The sequence below is a fragment of the Macrobrachium rosenbergii genome, chromosome 20 (genome assembly GCF_040412425.1).
Source record: "Macrobrachium rosenbergii isolate ZJJX-2024 chromosome 20, ASM4041242v1, whole genome shotgun sequence".
Lineage (NCBI taxonomy): Eukaryota > Metazoa > Arthropoda > Malacostraca > Decapoda > Palaemonidae > Macrobrachium > Macrobrachium rosenbergii.
Genome location: NC_089760.1, coordinates 43,367,501 through 43,385,000, shown reverse-complemented (window position 1 = coordinate 43,385,000; position 17,500 = coordinate 43,367,501). Strand labels below are relative to the sequence as shown.

Here is a 17,500-nt window from a genome sequence, read left to right as displayed (position 1 = left end):
GATACGAAAGGTCCATCCCATAACTGCTGCTAACTAATGCTGAAATTGCTGAGATTGCTAACACGCTAACAGCAGTCACTCGCTACCTCTCACCAACACCTCTCCTTTCCAGGTGAATGTAAACAGCTTCTGTCTATTAGACGACCACCTGACGCCGATTGGGACCAGTATCTACCTAGCGGCCTCCGTCTTCGACCACTCCTGCGTCGCCAACGCCTTCGTGAGCTTCATCGGAAACCGGCTAGTAATACGATCGCTAGTCGACTGGCTTGATTTGGATCTGAATCTGGTAGGCGAGATCTCATTTTTAAAAATCTGAAATGGAATTTAAAATTTAGGCCGAGCGCTGGGACCTATGAGGTTATTATTATTATTATTATTATTATTATTATTATTATTATTATTATTATTATTATTATTATTATTATTATAATTATTATTGTGGTTAAGAAATCCAGTTGCACAGATGTCAATTTATATTTTCGAAATCATATACAAAACAGAGCTTTCGAGAACATGCTGGATTCTCATTCTCATTATTATTATTATTATTATTATTATTATTATTATTATTATTATTATTATTATTATTATTATTATTATTATTAAGAAGATGAACCCCGATCATATGGAAAACGTCTACAGGAGCCATTAACTTGAAATTCAAGCTTCCAAAGAATATTGTGGCGTTCATTTGAAAGAGGCAACGGAAGGTGCTAGAAAATACAGAATTATTATTATTATTATTATTATTATTATTATTATTATTATTATTATTATTATTATTATTATTATTATTATTATTATTATTATTATTATTATTCAGAAGATGAACCCTGTTCATATGGAACAAGCCCACCACAGGGGCCACTGACTTGAAATTCAAGCTTCCAAATAATATGGTTTTCACTGAAAAGAAATAACAGAAGATAATAAGAAATACAGAAAGAAGAGATACCACTTATTAAAAAAGAAAAAAAATTAAAAAAATTTATAAATAATGTTGAAACAACTATTAGGAGAGGGTTGAAGAAAGTAAAGACGGAAGAGAATATAAAAGGAGGTATAGTAAAATGAATGAAAGAGGTTGTAGCTTGGGGCCGAAGGGGAGCTGCAAACAACCTTAAGCAATGCCTACAGTGCACCACATGAGGTGCACTGACGGCACTACCCCTGCCTAAAGGGCTTTTAGAAAATTGCTGGCCCTGTTTGCCAAAAAAAAAGTTGAATGGATTCGAAAAAAGATTACATAGTCTGTCATTTGCCTGATCTCATAAAGTTAATTATCACCAGATAGAGACAGGTGAAAATCAAAAAGGAGAATATATAATTAGGTATTATTACCTAATTCTCATCACCTTTCCTACCTGATTGCGGGAATTTACGATCACCAGATGCTTAAGCGTGCCAAATTTCTAACACACACACACACACATATATATACATAATATATATACATACATATATACAAACATGTCATATAAATTGTATAATATATACTGTATGTTGTATATATATATATATATATATGTATATATACATATATCTGTATATATAATTATAAATATATACATATATATATATTACACATATTTACATATATGTATATGTCTATATATATACATACATACATGTCATTCTCTATAAGAAGCCTTAGCCACTGGGAAAAAATAAATACATTGACCACTGCCAATTTTATACTGGAACCGCTCAATCCAAATCTTAGAAGTGAGAGTTACAGCGAAATTAACCCACCAACCTGAAAACACCTCGACAATTAAGACTGCACAAATCATCGCGAGCAAATCTACACTATACTTAGGAAAATGTAAAAAAAACAAATAAAAAAAAAAAGACCTGGAAACGAGCTGTCAAGTGCCTGGCAAGTGCCAAAATCGCGCTCCGGTGATCACAGGGCATAAGTCACAAGTTGTATGGCACATGTTACCCCTTTACAGATGCCAAATGCAGTCGTGCAAATGAGGAAAGGAATATGAAAAGAAAGAAAAAAAAATTCGAGCGAAGATGCAATTCATTACTAACCTAAAATTATATATATATTTATATATAAATACAAACAATGTATATATATACAATTATATACATATATGTATATATATCTTGTAATTTCCACAATGGTCCCGTGGATGAAGTATATAATAAGTCCTCACGTGAAAATGAAAGGAATTGGTACCAAGACTTTCAACTTTTATTCCAAAGTCATCTTCAGGGTACTGAACAGAGTTTAGAGAATAACATATACAAGAAAGCAATATGGGTCACAGATAACAATAAAATAAAATGAGTCAACAAGCCATTTAAGTATGTAAACAACATTCATTCAAAAAACAAAAACATACTTAGTGGAAATATAATAATTACTACAAATACCAGTACAAAACTATCTGTTTGTAAAAAATCTAACAACTTGTTTTACTCTTGCATCCTTAAGAATAAAGCTTTTAACAATTCGTCCATCTTAAAAAGACCATCGCTCAAATTCATATTACTAAAAGAACTAATGAGGCATCCTTCGACCATGACAGATTGTTGGTCGAAGGATGCCTCATTAGTTCTTTTAGTAATATGAAATTGAGCGATAGTCTTTTTAAGATGGACGAATTGTTAAAAAGCTTTATTCTTAAGGATGCAAGAGTAAAACAAGCTGTTAGATTTTTTACAAACAGATAGTTTTGTACTGGTATTTGTAGTAATTACATATTTCCACTAAGTATGTTTTTGTTTTTTTGAATGAATGTTGTTTACATACTTAAATGGCTTGTTGACTAATTTTATTTTATTGTTATCTGTGACCCATATTGCTTTCTTGTATATGTTATTCTCTAAACTCTGTTCAGTACCCTGAAGATGACTTTGGAATAAAAGTTGAAAGTCTTGGTACCAATTCCTTTCATTTTCACGTGAGGACTTATTATATATGTATATATATATAAAATTTATATAAATATAAACAGTGAGCAGGGACACATTAGCAAGTGCTCGAAATATATGGCTGAAACGTTCAAATAGTGTTTTATGGGCCTTTTTATCTTCGTATTATACTGTTGTATTACGGTAGAAGACATTCACATATATATATATATATATATATATATATATATATATATATATATATATATATATATATATATATATATATTAATTAATCCGAAAGTTCATCATATATCAAAGCGTTCCTTCTGCATTTCTTCGTCTACCAATTCCAATAATTCCTTTCTAAACACCACATTACCCCAACTCCCTTCGGTGACACCAAAACCACTGACATTTATATGCAATCAACGACAATAACCCGTCCATTACATTCTCTACACCGTCATTTTAAATTCCCGAAGGGAACGAAGCTATAAATAAAGATGAAATTAACAAGCTTTGCATTTCGAGGTCGCAATGGCGTCTGTCATTTGTCCTGAAAACTTGCGTCGAAGATAATTTTTATCTTTGATTTTTGTTTACGTAAATAAACAGCGATTTTGACATTGCTAGCTTGGCAATCACAAAGGTATCTCTCTGTCACCTTACCTGTCTGAGCCATGTAATCAAGGTGGAGATGCAGGTGTAAAATTTCGCAAGTATTATTATTATTATTATTATTATTATTATTATTATTATTATTATTATTATTATTATTCATAATATGAACCTTATTCATATAGAACAAACCCAGGGGGTCCACTGACTTGAAATTCAAGCTTCCAAAAAATATGGTATTCACTTGAAAGAAGAAACAGACGGTAATAGGAAATGCAGAATGTTTATTATTATTATTATTATTATTATTATTATTATTATTATTATTATTATTATTATTATTATTATTATTATTATTGTTATTACTCAGGAGATGAACCTTACTCATATGGAACAAGCCCACAGGGTCCACTGACTTGAAATTCAAACTCCCAAAAAATACGGTGTTCATATGAAACCAGTTTCAATGTATATGATCAGTTTCCCTGACTAACATACCTCGGCCGGAGTATAACTTAACTTGCATAGTCTTGATAAGTAAAATTTCGACACTCTAAAAGCGAGATGGGGGGAGGGGGGGAGGTTGCAAACAATAAGCAATGTGTCTAATTTGTTGTAACCATAGACAATGAGAACAACGCATGTAGGCCTAATTACTGTACTTGTTTTCATTCCTGACTAAGAGCATATTATGCTTTCCTAGCTTAATTTTCTTATAGTTCTTCGTGACTGTCCAAGTAAAAGCATCATTTACCAAGTCACTCCTAATTCATATTAGTAAATTACATACACTAATTAAAACGGAACAATATATATATATATATATATATATATATATATATATATATATATATATATATATATATATAATATATATATATAATATATTAATAATATATATATATATATTATTTATAATATAATATATGCTTAATATATATCCTTCTCAACCTTAATTTCTTATTGTTCATCATATCATAATTAAAACGCAACAATGCTAAGTGGATGATATATATCACCCATGATGCTACCACTCAAAAAATAAAAGCAAAAAAATCACAATATATATATATATATATATATATATATATATATATATATATATATATAAAACGGCGCACTATTCATATACAAATGACGTAAGTAAACTGTGCCTACCATAACAACAAACCAACAAAAATATCTTGTAATATAAATCACCAAGAAAATATTAGAAACAATAATCCACACTGACTGTATGTAACATACAACTGACCACAACCAACTGCTCCCAAAATATAAAAAAATAAAAAACAGTCTAGGTTAACAGTCTAGAAGCCACACTCACCAACAACAGTCACACCTCGCCGTCGAATGTCGGATCTTCACAATCAAGGATCTAAAAATAAAATAAAAAAATAAATTTCATTTACTCTTCTGGTAAAGTAAATAATGTGGCTGACCTCATTAAAATACCATACACCTATACGACTACATATGAAATGAAACTACTATAGGCCTACAGATAACTCTTACGTCTGAAGAGCACCAAACGGGAACTTCCTTAGCACCTGGTGATCTCATCCCATTTAGAACCACTACACCCCTAGCCCCTTTTAAAACCCTTAACCCCTCCCCCACACCTCACAGACTTGCACAGCCAGACAGAGAGACAGACAGAAGTGGACCCTGTCCGTCGCCAAAGTGACGTTTATCGAATGAGCCATTTCGTCTCGTCATCATAAGATGTCGAAATGGCTGATTGGGATGCCATCAAAATGGCTTCCTCTGGATATTGTATACAGATAATTAGGGAGAGAGAGAGAGAGAGAGAGAGAGAGAGAGAGAGAGAGAGAGAGAGAGAGAGAGAGAGAGAGAGAGAGAGATACATCATTATCGTTTGGGAGCTAAACAGATCAACCGGTGGGTATTAGATGTATGTTCAGTATATAATTATTATTACTCTATCTCAACTTGGATGTTGATCTGTGCATTATTCTCGTTTTCTTCATCCGTTTTCTTTATTAATGGATGGATTGGCAGGACCGTGGGATTAGTATTAGTAGTAGTAAAAGATATGTAATGTATATATATATATATATATATATATATATATATATATATATATATATATATATATATATATATATATATATCATTAGTACCCAGAGAGCATGATGATACTATTCTGATATAGAAGAAAACACCATAACAAATTAACATAATAAACAATTAAAGTATAGTTATATATGTAGCTCCCTTCGAATTCCTACCGACCAATCAAATTCAATGATTCTTAACTATTTCAATAAATCATAACTTTTAAAATAAAAAGAGTCTTTGGAAAACTGTGTCCAGTGCTGGAGATTAAGCAGAAAGCATAATAAGCCTATATATTCACTGACTTATTTCAATACGACAGAGAGAGAGAGAGAGAGAGAGAGAGAGAGAGAGAGAGAGAGAGAGAGAGAGAGAGAGAGAGGGGGAGGGCGTTTACAGTGACTCAAATCCTACTTACGTCTGATTTCCTTTGTCAAGAAAACTGAGTCACGTCCCAGTACTGCTGGCAAGGCAACAAAGCCATGACTTTATTCACATGATATAAATAGAACAAGCCTCTGAGAGAGAGAGAGAGAGAGAGAGAGAGAGAGAGAGAGAGAGAGAGAGAGAGAGAGAGAGAGAGAGAGAGAGATAACAAGCCTGCAATTCGTGTTAGCTTGAAAATGTTAACTCATAATTACCAATCAGCAATTTTTGTGTAATTAAGCAAGAAACAAACCCATGACTATTCACATGAGAGAGAGAGAGAGAGAGAGAGAGAGAGAGAGAGAGAGAGAGAGAGAGAGAGAGAGAGACCCATAACAAGCCTGCAATTCACGTTAGCTTGAATAATTACATGTCATCAATTTTAGCGTAATCAAGCAAGAATGTCTACATCAGTTTTCTAATATAAATGAACAATGGCAACTCTGTAACTCAATGTTACAGTCACTTGACTTATTGGTTAACAACACTAACAAGATACTTCGTATCGTCAATGAGACGAGAAAGAGCTACTTGATTATGAAAAATATAGTAATCGCCTGAAATCCCAAGATCTGAAACACGCTGTTACAATTATGGATAACAAGTGTACCTATTCTGGTCAAGTTTCATTTCACAAGCCTGGGCCTATTACAGTCACAACCTACAGAAACTCTCAGCCCTTGAAACACGAAACTGGGAGCCATTTATCCATTCCCAATCATACAAGGCCAACCAAATCAGCTTTTCATCAAAGAATACTTCTCTGGTTGTTTATTTCGAATAAACAATAGTTTGTTTTATAGACAATACTCCTTTAACTAGCTGTGACACATTTTTTTTCTCAGGGCTACTACTGCTAGCAGAGCATTCTACTGAACACCATAGCCCAGGATATAATATGTAATGTTAGCAAAAATAATGCTCCCTACACACCCTGAGTAATGTTTACTAAAGCTGGAGCCACAACTGTGTATACTGCCCTAAAATGGAGGACTGCAGTATCTGCAAAAATACAAAACTGAAAAAAATGGTAGATACTGCAGGTTTCCCTTGCTCTACTGCTGATTTTGCAGATACTGCAAGTGGGACCTCCTAAATAAAGCAATGAGGAATCATTCTGAACTGCAGAAACTTGTGTATTAGTGTTTCACAAACCCAATTGGTGGCATATCTCAGTTTCGAAAATTTTGCAGATACTGCAGTTTTCCATTTTAGGGCAATATAATATCCTAAAGCTCCCGAAATTCAGGGCATAGTAGCACATATTACCCACAATAAAAGCTCCCTAACTTTCATGACACAATATTTCATATTACACAAGGTAATGTTCCTTAAATTTCAAGGTAGAGTTTTCCATAATGTCCAAAGTAATACTGAATAAACTCTGGACACAAATGACCACAATAACCACAATACCGGTCCATAAATTGCATAATATCCACAACAATGCTCCCTAAATTTAAGGACTGCAGTAGTGATTAACACCAAAATTAAAGTTCCCTAAATAACCATCAAATTGTAGGCTACACCATGATGCCTTAGATTGTCCAAGAAAGAACGGGGTTAAAATATGACACTAGCCTAGCTCATCACCACACAAATGAAGTATATATATTCTTCTGATTGCTTATATGTTTTGTGGATTTTTTAGCTTCTCCTATCCCTAAATCCAAAATTATGGGAAATAGTGGGAACCTGGGGTCTTGGGGTGAAAAAAAGGGAAGAACAATGCCCTTAAAGACTTATATATACCCAAAACGCTAGAGAAGCAGTTGGAAAAAACATGATGCATTTGTTTAATCATTAAATATTATAATGAGAACAAAACCAAGCTTTAAAAAGTAAAAAATGTGGAAATGGCAAGTACAGAAGTATACCATAACCTAACCTAAAGCATAACTTTGGCAAAAATGTGTGGCAGTGGTACTTATGGAGATACTGTATAGCCTAGCCTAGCCTAACCTAACTTTGGGCAGATCATCCTACATGAATGAAGGAGGCTTTGCCCCTGGGACTTCACATAAACTTTTCATACATTCTTAGCTTACCCAAAGTCTGAAAGGATGAAAAACGCAGCGTATTTGGCAAAGCTGAGTAGTAGTGGGTAGCCTCACCCCTCACGAGCTGGTGGAGGGAGATAAATCATACTATAAAGTATTGTACAGTAATGACAAGTGTGATAATACATCAGATATGCTAAAATAAGTAGACCAACTAGGACAGTAAAAGGTAGCTTCATGCACAGAAATTACGGTAAAAGTGTATGAGTTGCCAATAAGGCTCCAGCAGGCCATTTTTGTATGAAAAACCATTTTAAGTTTTTCATGGAAAAATGGCTAGGAAATGACAGGGCACTATAAGAACATAAAAATACCAACCTAACGTAACCTATTATATATAGGGGTGTTTACTGGCTACAATTTTGCCGTATTAGCTACAGAGGGGGGTGGGCCGGTATTGTCTAATTTATATATTTATCATTTGCGCATAGTGTTTTATGGGGTTCAAAATAACGAGAATGAAGAACTCTTTTAAAAAATGTGGGTTGCAATTTCATATCGTGTATTGGCAACTTATAAAATGATATCGAACTTACTTGGTCAAACAAGCTAGGATAGGATGCTGCGTTGAAATCGCCATTACCCAAAAGGGTATGCCCATAGAGTGGCCTTGTCTGTAGGAAAATAACACCTATTTCAATTATTAAACATTCTTTTAACATTCCTAATACCTGAAAGTATTTGCTATTGTTACCAAACCAAAATTATGTAGTTCATGTGAGAACGAGTTAATTAATATTTTTGTTCACGAAAACACCGTTGTACCAGTATTCTCGTTCACAACCAATAAACACAAGATTTATAGATTATATAAAGACATACATAACAATAAAAATGTTTAATTTGGAGAAATGTTGTATTCATAATTGTTGCATGCGGTTGGGATTGTGTATTTAAACAAAGTCCAGTTACAGTCAACATATAAATCTACATACCAGTTACAAATGTTATTACTGTATTGTAGTATGTTCTGCTGATGTTCTACATTAATAACCTGGCCTTATGCCAGCACGGCCTTTTCCTCACAGATCAACAAGTAAAACTGTAAAGTAAAAGTTACGAAGTATTTTTCACAATTGTTTACAACGATTGATGACACTCAATGATCTCTAATGTTAAATAGATCGGTTTATTTCGCAAAAAGGAATTACCGGCCGCCATGACAGCACTAGCTTGATATTTCCTCTTAAAGGTATTCTTAAATGAAGGCGAGTATAGCCTGGTGTATTTTGGTGTATATGTATGTGTGTCATTGTACGTTTGTCTGTATTAACATGTATATTTAACGCTGTGTATTTGCATGTGATTGTATGTAAGCCTCTGTATTATGAACATGTATGGATTTAGCCTTCGAATTTATGCTTTGATAACTACTAATATATACGTGTATACACATTGCATACTCATATAGCCTTCAACATCATATAATACATACACAACGTACGTATTATATGATGTTTAATGAGGGAAAGCTGGATGTTTTGGCACTTAGCAACTCAAAGCTAAAAGAGCCGAATGTTCAGCAATGGCAAGGACGAAAAATTAGGCCTAACTGTATCTGAGGTGGCTAAAGGATGTAGTTAGTTAGTTAGTATACCTTAGTTTTACCAGACCACTGAGCTGATTAACAGCTCTCCTAGGGCTGGCCTGAAGGATTAGACTTATTTTACGTGGCTAAGAACCAACTGGTTACTTAGCAACGGGACCTACAGCTTATTGTGGAATCCGAACCACATTATAACGAGAAATGAATTTCTATCACCAGAAATAAATTCCTCTAACTCTTCATCAGCCGGCGGCGGGAATTGAACTCCGGCCCATCGAATGACGGTCTGAAGCTCAACCGACTCAGCCAACAAAGGGCTAAAGGATGTAGAACTATGGCTAGTTGTATATGGGCCAGACTAACTTTTTAGTTAGATTTAGCCAGCCTTGTGCTGGCACGGGCTCTTGCTTTTCAGCAGCCCGTAAACTGACTTTGAAACAAGGAACTGTGCTGTTGATTTGACACACAGTTAATAGAAGGGAGAAACGGTCGAAGTAGTATGCAGAGAAATTTGTCTACTACTGCTAAATTTATACAATCTGGAAGACTCTCGGTTTGTTTTTAATAAAATGGAAGTCATATTTATGTCTAGATTAGGGCCGGATTAAGGGGGGGGCCTCAGGGGCCTGGGTCCCGAGCCACCCACCAAGAGGGGGACCTCCCACCAATGAAAACAATACATTTTAATTTAATAAGGTTAGTATTGTAATCGGGCACTTATATCAAGAAAAGTGTCGAGAAAGTAATCCTGGCTATACATATAACTCCATAAGAAAGAATGAGCTATTATAATTATGTGTTAATTACATTATTATTTTATACAAATAACTGTAACTGTATATGTGTAAAAAAATATGGTAAGAACAACTTATGCTTATTTTATTTTGTGTTTATGCATATTAATAACGTCAGAAGAATAGTCCCATTGTAGTATTTCCTAAATAAAACTGTCCTGCTAATATATTAGTATTACTGTATTTTGGCTACTAGATTAATTAGACCATAGTTTGTAGTGTATGCAATAGGAGTTGGAAAGGGGGCCTCCCACCAGAATGGGCCCCAGGCCTCCCACCAGCTTAATCCGGCCCTGGTCTAGATAATCATCAGCCATAATTTCTCACCCAATGTTATATGAATCAATAAAGTATTCAGCCTCGAAATGGTGTTCGGGGTTAGACCTAAGTCTTTCCAAAACCATTGCTAGCTTTAATCTTAATCGATACTGATTTTTTTTTTTTTTTTTTTTTTTTTGTCTGCAGGTCAGAATTAGCTACATTGACTCCATGAATACTCGTGCCTACCGACAACTGTACCTGAAGGAACATTACTTTTTCCTCTGTGACTGTCGAATATGCAAGGACGATCAGTACGACCGCATGATGTCCACTGTAGCGTGTGGTAGGTGTCGAGTCTTTTCTCGTTCCCTGTGTGCTGTACGTTATTCCAAAACAAGTTTTTATTAGTGGATATAGCAGACGAAAGTAGGATAATGAATAAATATAAATGCTTTCGTTTTCAATTTATCATCGATGAAACGACGAGTGTGTCTAGACTCTAGTTTAGTCTGGTTGATAACCAGATCTGACATCAGAAATCTAGACCTAAGTGGAAGTGGCTCTCTCTCTCTCTCTCTCTCTCTCTCTCTCTCTCTCTCTCTCTCTCTCTCTCTCTCTCTCTCTCTCTCCCTTTAATGCCGTCTGTACTCTCTTCTCCGCAGGGTCCCCAAATTGCGAGAACCCAGTCTACATAAACGAGAAGTCCAGCGCAGATTTGGGTCCTTGTTCAGCTTGTGGATTTTCAGACTGGCAGGAAGATCTACGTCAAGATTACAAGTGCGCCGCAGTTCTCGCGAGGAACAAGCTGCAAGATCTGGATGAAAATCATCCGGGTAGTTGTTATTCATTTATTGACTTAATTCATTAGTTATTTTTCACTCTTCGTCCGTTCGTTTGTTTCATTTTCTTAGTTATTAATCTGTAGCTTTGCTTTTTTTCATCAATTTTAGTTACTTTTTCCAATGCGTGACATTTGTCTATCGTTAGATCATAGTACTAAACTAATTTGGTACGTTGTTAGCTTATGGTCTGACTTTCAACGTTGTAGCTCCAACTAGCCTCATGCCAGCACGGGCTCTTGTTCTTGGGCACTCTATAACAACAAATTATCTGTTGATTTTCATAGTGCTGGTGCTCACGAAATCGACATTTGACCTAGTTTTTGAATGAGCAAATCTTTTTGTTACTGTTTAGCTTAAATATTCCTTTTTAGCAGTTCCCATCTTTGCAAAACTTTCTTTTAATGTAAACTCTTGTCAGTGGATATATTTTTCTAGCTCCAAATTCTTCAGTTTTACGAAACATCAAAGAATAAGGCCACATCTCCCTCAAATTCTTGTTTAATGCAAATTTTACAGAACTGAAAATGCTGAAGTATTTTTCACGTAAGCTCCGCTATTCACTCTGACCACGGAGAGAGAGAGAGAGAGAGAGAGAGAGAGAGAGAGAGAGAGAGAGAGAGAGAGAGAGTAAAGAGGCATTTTTAACACCTCAAAAATTCCCTCAGATTTCGAGGTCTGGCGGGAAGTAGTGGACCAACAAGGCGACATGTTCCACCCTCTGAATATCCTTCGCGCCAAATCCCTAGACGCCCTTCTGACGGCCACGATCAACCTGAGGGGATGGCTCACCGCCCTAGGAATCGCCAGGAAGAACCATTCTGCCATAAGGTCGGTTTTGCGATGTTTTATTAGACGATTGTCGACGATTTTACTGTGAGTTAGGCAAAGTACTGCCTTGTATTGAGGTGTATTTGATAAGGTGTTGTAGAATTTGGAAAATATTTTTTCATTTATGAGTATATATGTGTATATATTATATTTATATACATATATATGCATATATATTGTATATATGTATATATATACACAAATATGTATATGTATGAATATATATACATATATATATATACATATATATATATATATATATTTATATATATATACCCATTAGTTATCACTGTATATAAAATCAAAACTGTCTTATATAAAATTGTACAAAACTTGCTATTATCTAATTGATATTGTTTTAATTAATAATCATAACTTTTTGGGGGCTTGATAATTTTTTTAATTCATAACATGACTTTTTGGGTGTTTATAAATGTTTTCATTCATAATTATGACTCTTTCTGGCTTTATTAGTGTTGTCAATCATAATTATGACATTTTTTGGCTTTAAAATATTTTCATTTATAATTAATACTGATTTTGGCCTTATTAATGTTTTAAATTTAAAATTCTGACTTTTTTTTTGGCCTAATGAATGTTTTCATTTATAAGTTATGACTTTTTTTGGCTTACTTTTGACTTTAAAATGTTTTTATTTATAATTATGAGTATTTTTGGCCTTATTAATATTTTACATTTTAAATTATTTTTTTTTTGGCCTAATGAATTTTTCAATTCATAAGTTATGATTTTTTTAGGCTTACCTTGAGTTTATTTTGAAAAATTATCTGTTTTTGGTACCTTTCCAATTCATAAGTCATGACTATTTTTTTTAGGCTTACTTTGAGTTTATTTCAATAAACTTATTTGTTTTTCGGTACCTTTCCAGACACTACTACGGTCCAAAGCACCCCACCTACGGCTTGTTCCTCCTGAAGCTGGCCAAGATCGAATCGAACAACTTGGAGTGGGACTCGGCCCTCCAACACCTGAAGGAGTCCGAGGAGATCCTCGAGTCCGGGCTCGGGTCGAATCACCCTCTGTTCTACTCGGAGTTCAGTTGGCTCATCATCCAGGCCAGCGAGGAAAGCAAGGTCAAGATCCAGAGGTCCATTATGTACGGGGGGACCTTGAAGGCCTCTTTTGCCGACAGAGCGAGAAGCTGATCGCTTAGAAGAAGAAGAAGAAGAAGAAGATGAGGAGGAGGAGGAGGAGGAGGAGGAGGAGGAGGAAGAGTAGAAGAAGAAGAAGAAGAAGAAGGGGAGAACGAGGAGTAAGAGGAGGAGGAGGAGTAGGAGAAGGAGGAGGAAGAGTAGAAGAAGAAGAAGAAGAAGAAGAAGAAGAAGAAGAAGAAGAAGAAGAAGAAGAAGAGGAGGAGGAGGAGGAGGAGAAGAAGAAGAAGAAGAAGAAAGAAGGAGGAGGAGGAGGACGAGGACGAGGAGGAGGACGAAGGAGAGTAGGAGAAGGAGGAGGAAGAGTAGAAGAAGAAGAAGAAGAAGAAGGAGGAGAAGAAGAAGACGAAGAGGCAGAGGAGGACGAGGAGGAAGAGTGGGAGGATGAGGAGGAGGAGGAGGAGGAAGAAGATGAAGAAGAGGCGGAGGATGACGAGAGGGAGGAGGAGGAAGAGTAGGAGAAGAAAGAGGAGGAGGAGGGGAGTAGGATGAAGAAGAAGAAGAAGAGGAGGAGGAGGAGGAGGAGGAGGAGGAGGAGGAGGAGGAGGAGGAAGAAACCAGCTCTTGATAGAATCATCTTTGATTTTAGTAAACAAGAAGTCTTTCATTTTGTAGCGTTCGTCTCTCAGTTTGTATGGAGTCCAGAATACCTGTGTTTTGAAAGTGATTTAGAAACGTGAGTGATTTCTGTGAACACGTCTCTCTCCAGATGAAAGTAGTTCTTGATGTATGTCTAAACCCAGTCTCAAGAAGTATCATTGACCAGAATATTGGATTCCTCTGTTATTATTTAAAAGCTAATCTGTCTAAGACCTCACGAGAAATGTTTATAATCTATGGTGCATCACTATAATATGACCGGAAATAATAAGTAAAAAACCACAATATTGTATATGAGCGGTTGTTTTTTCCAAAATACAAAAAAAAGGATTAAAATAAAAGGAGCTTTCGACCGTTGCCAGATGAACGATCATGGCTAACTTTAACCTTAAATAAAATAAAAACTACTGGGGCTAGAGGGCTGCAATTTGGTGTGTTTGATGATTGGAGGAAGGATGATCAACATACCAGTTTGCAGCCCTCTAGCCTCAGTAGTTTTTTAAGATCTAAGGGCGGGCAACGGACAGACAAAGCCGGCACAACAGTTTTCTCTTCAGAAAACTAAAAAGCTGTATTTGATCAGAAATACTGATTTGAGCATTCAATGCTGTCCAAGAAAATGTTGACCTAATTGGCAGAATGCAACAGAGGCAACACATTGCTATTAGCATCTAGAATAAGTCAGCTAATGCTTGCATGGGAATCAACGCCACTTGGATAGCCAAAATTGAAATTTTCAAAGCACCAAGCCTTTGTGCCATTGAATATTTTAGAGAGAGAGAGAGAGAGAGAGAGAGAGAGAGAGAGAGAGAGAGATTGTGATTATTAAGTGTATAGCGTTGATCCAAGTCACTTCTAAAGCATAGCTTCCGGTTTTGCTTTAAGTTTGGGTAAATATGACAGTTAGGTCAAAAATAATTTACAGAAATATTGACTTTTTTCTTTTTTATTTTATTCTAGTTCCCTTGTGCGATCTTTCTCAAGACATTAACTTACAATTTCTTTCTTATAATCCTTTCTTTGTGTCTTTGAATTCTGGAATTCATTACAGACATCGTCATGCTATAATCCCCGTGGGGGGGCGGGGGGCGGTGTTAGTGCAGTCAGTACACCTCGCATGGTTGGCGCACTGTAGGCACTACTAAATGATGTTTGCAGCGTCCCTTCGGCCCTTAGCTACACCCACTTCTATAGCCGTTTACTTTACCTCCGTTCCAGCTTCCTTTCTCCCGTTTTGCTGTCCAACACCTCTAACTATTACGTAGTTCCACATTTAGCTCCTTATGCTTTACCTCCTTTATTTTCTGACTCACTTTACCTTGCTGTCCATCCCCTCCAACAACTCCCTCTGGTCGCTGTCTGAAGCGCTGAGTGCCCGAAAATGCCCAAATCCTTTGATTGACAGCCCAAATTTCATAAAAATCAAATCAGGTCATCAAGTTGTAATTTCATTTGTGAATCGTAAGTTTCAAGAGAATTCAACTGGTGCAACTTCTCTTACAAGTAGCAGAGAGTTTGAGAATTCTCTGACAGTACGGAACTTCTTTGCTCTGTTGTTCCCAACCTGCCGAATTTTTCTTTGTATTTTGTCAAGCCTTTCAGTAATGTATAGATTTCCTTTCATTCTACAAAAAAAAAAAGTATTTTCAAAATGCGCCGAAGTTTCTTCGGCGCAATCGAGTTTTCTGTACAGCCGCTACAGCGTATAATCAAGGCCACCGAAAATAGATCCATCTTTCGGTGGTCTCGGTATAATGCTATATGAGCCGCGCCCATAAAACTTTAACCACGGCCCGGTAGTGGCTTATCCTATATCGTTTCCAGAAGCACGATTATGGCTAACTTTAACCTTAAAAACATAAAGACTATTGAGGCTAGAGGGCTGGAATTTGGTATGTTTGATGACTGGAGGGTGGATGATCAACATACCAATTTGCAGCCCTCTAGCCTCAGTAGTTTTTAAGACCTGAGGGCGGACAGAAAAAGTGTGGACAGAAAAAATTATCCCACAAGGGTGCTAACGTAAGCTTTTGCGCCCAATAGAATATTTTTGTTAGAGTATTTTTGTTACATAGGTATTTTTTCTATGAATTTTGAATATTTTTGTAAAAAAAAAAAATCAGCTTGTTTGTGATGCGAAGACAAAAAGAGATAGGATTTATTTCAAGATTTCATACATTATATGTATAAGTAGGTAGGATATATATTGTTCCTTGATAATAAAGGATGGAAATAATTTTGGTATGAATATCTTAATTATGGTCGTATCTCTTTTCCGGCTAGTTTACAAAACTTACTCATATATATATATATATATATATATATATATATATATATATATATATATATATATATATATATGTGTGTGTGTATATATACTGTATATATATATGTATATGTATATATATATATTTATATTATATATATATATATATATATATATATATATATTTAAATATTTTATATATATATATATACATACTTGCAATTTTAGTAACTGTGATTAACAAGCATAGGTAATGAGCTATTCTCTAGTTTTTCTCCATTACACTCTTAACACTTTATAAATGCTGCGTTGTTTAAAATAGGTAATGAACTGTAATGCCTGTAATTATCAGCAATTTGAAAATATGAGACACGTTTTATTTTTATGCTTAAGAAAAGTGTATAGCTGATTGAAGGTTTCTTTTTGTTTCAAATTTTCATTTTCAAGTGTGTCACGTTATCATTCTGTTTAAGCATTCTTATTTTTATATATAAAAATTTCAGACCATCAGTTTATAACTACAGCGAGAGTGAAATATTAATTGCAGCTGATATAAAACAAAACTCTCATAGTCCTCCTGCATTGCATTTTGTATCCCTTAAGGCATGGCGGAAGTGAATTTGAGTTCGCTAGGCGAAAGCATTCATTAGTGGCCCCGTCAGTGCACCTCATGCGGTGCACTGTAGGCATTACTAGCTGCAACCCCTTTCGTTCCTTTTACTGCACCTCCTTTCATATTCTTTTTCTTCCATCTTCCTCTCCACCCTCTCCTAACAATTGATTCATAGTGTAACTGTTTTGAGGTTTTCCTCCTGTCACACCTTTCAAACTTTTACTGTCAATTTCCGTTTCAGCGCTGAATGACCTCATAGGTCCCAGTGCTTGGCCTTTGGCCTAGATTCTATATTCAATTCAATGCAATTCAGTTTCAATTCTGCATTGAAAAGGTTTTTGACAGCAAAGCTGACTGGCTCATGTTTTGCTTATTTCCTGTGGAATGCTGAGACATCATTTTATGGAACAGCTTCCACATATTTTTTTTCGTTCATATTCCTAGTTTATTTCTCTGAGACATTTCTACCAGTAATGTTTATAATAAGGACAAACCTCCCTTCTGGGGATTCAGAGCCCTCT

At 35.3% G+C, this 17,500-nt stretch overlaps 2 protein-coding genes across 2 annotated transcripts in view; one reads left to right on the top strand and one right to left on the bottom strand.

Moving 5' to 3' along the window:
* LOC136849320 (dnaJ homolog subfamily C member 24-like) overlaps positions 1–9,168 on the bottom strand; it is a 90,599-nt gene extending 81,431 nt beyond the window's left edge. Inside the window, exons 1-4 of the mRNA XM_067122682.1 lie at positions 8,993–9,168; positions 8,594–8,671; positions 8,046–8,121; positions 4,820–4,870 (exon numbers count right to left, since the gene is read on the bottom strand). The gene's annotated coding sequence lies outside the window, so the exon portion shown is untranslated. The remainder of the gene's footprint in view (positions 1–4,819; positions 4,871–8,045; positions 8,122–8,593; positions 8,672–8,992) is intronic.
* The window catches only part of LOC136849319 (histone-lysine N-methyltransferase SMYD3-like), a 32,579-nt gene extending 18,906 nt beyond the window's left edge, over positions 1–13,673 (top strand). The window contains exons 5-9 of the mRNA XM_067122679.1: positions 113–289; positions 10,863–11,001; positions 11,321–11,491; positions 12,166–12,328; positions 13,218–13,673. Of these exons, the coding sequence (XP_066978780.1) occupies positions 113–289; positions 10,863–11,001; positions 11,321–11,491; positions 12,166–12,328; positions 13,218–13,494 (927 nt within the window). The 3' untranslated portion in view covers positions 13,495–13,673. The remainder of the gene's footprint in view (positions 1–112; positions 290–10,862; positions 11,002–11,320; positions 11,492–12,165; positions 12,329–13,217) is intronic.
* Positions 13,674–17,500: the final 3,827 nt, after the last annotated feature.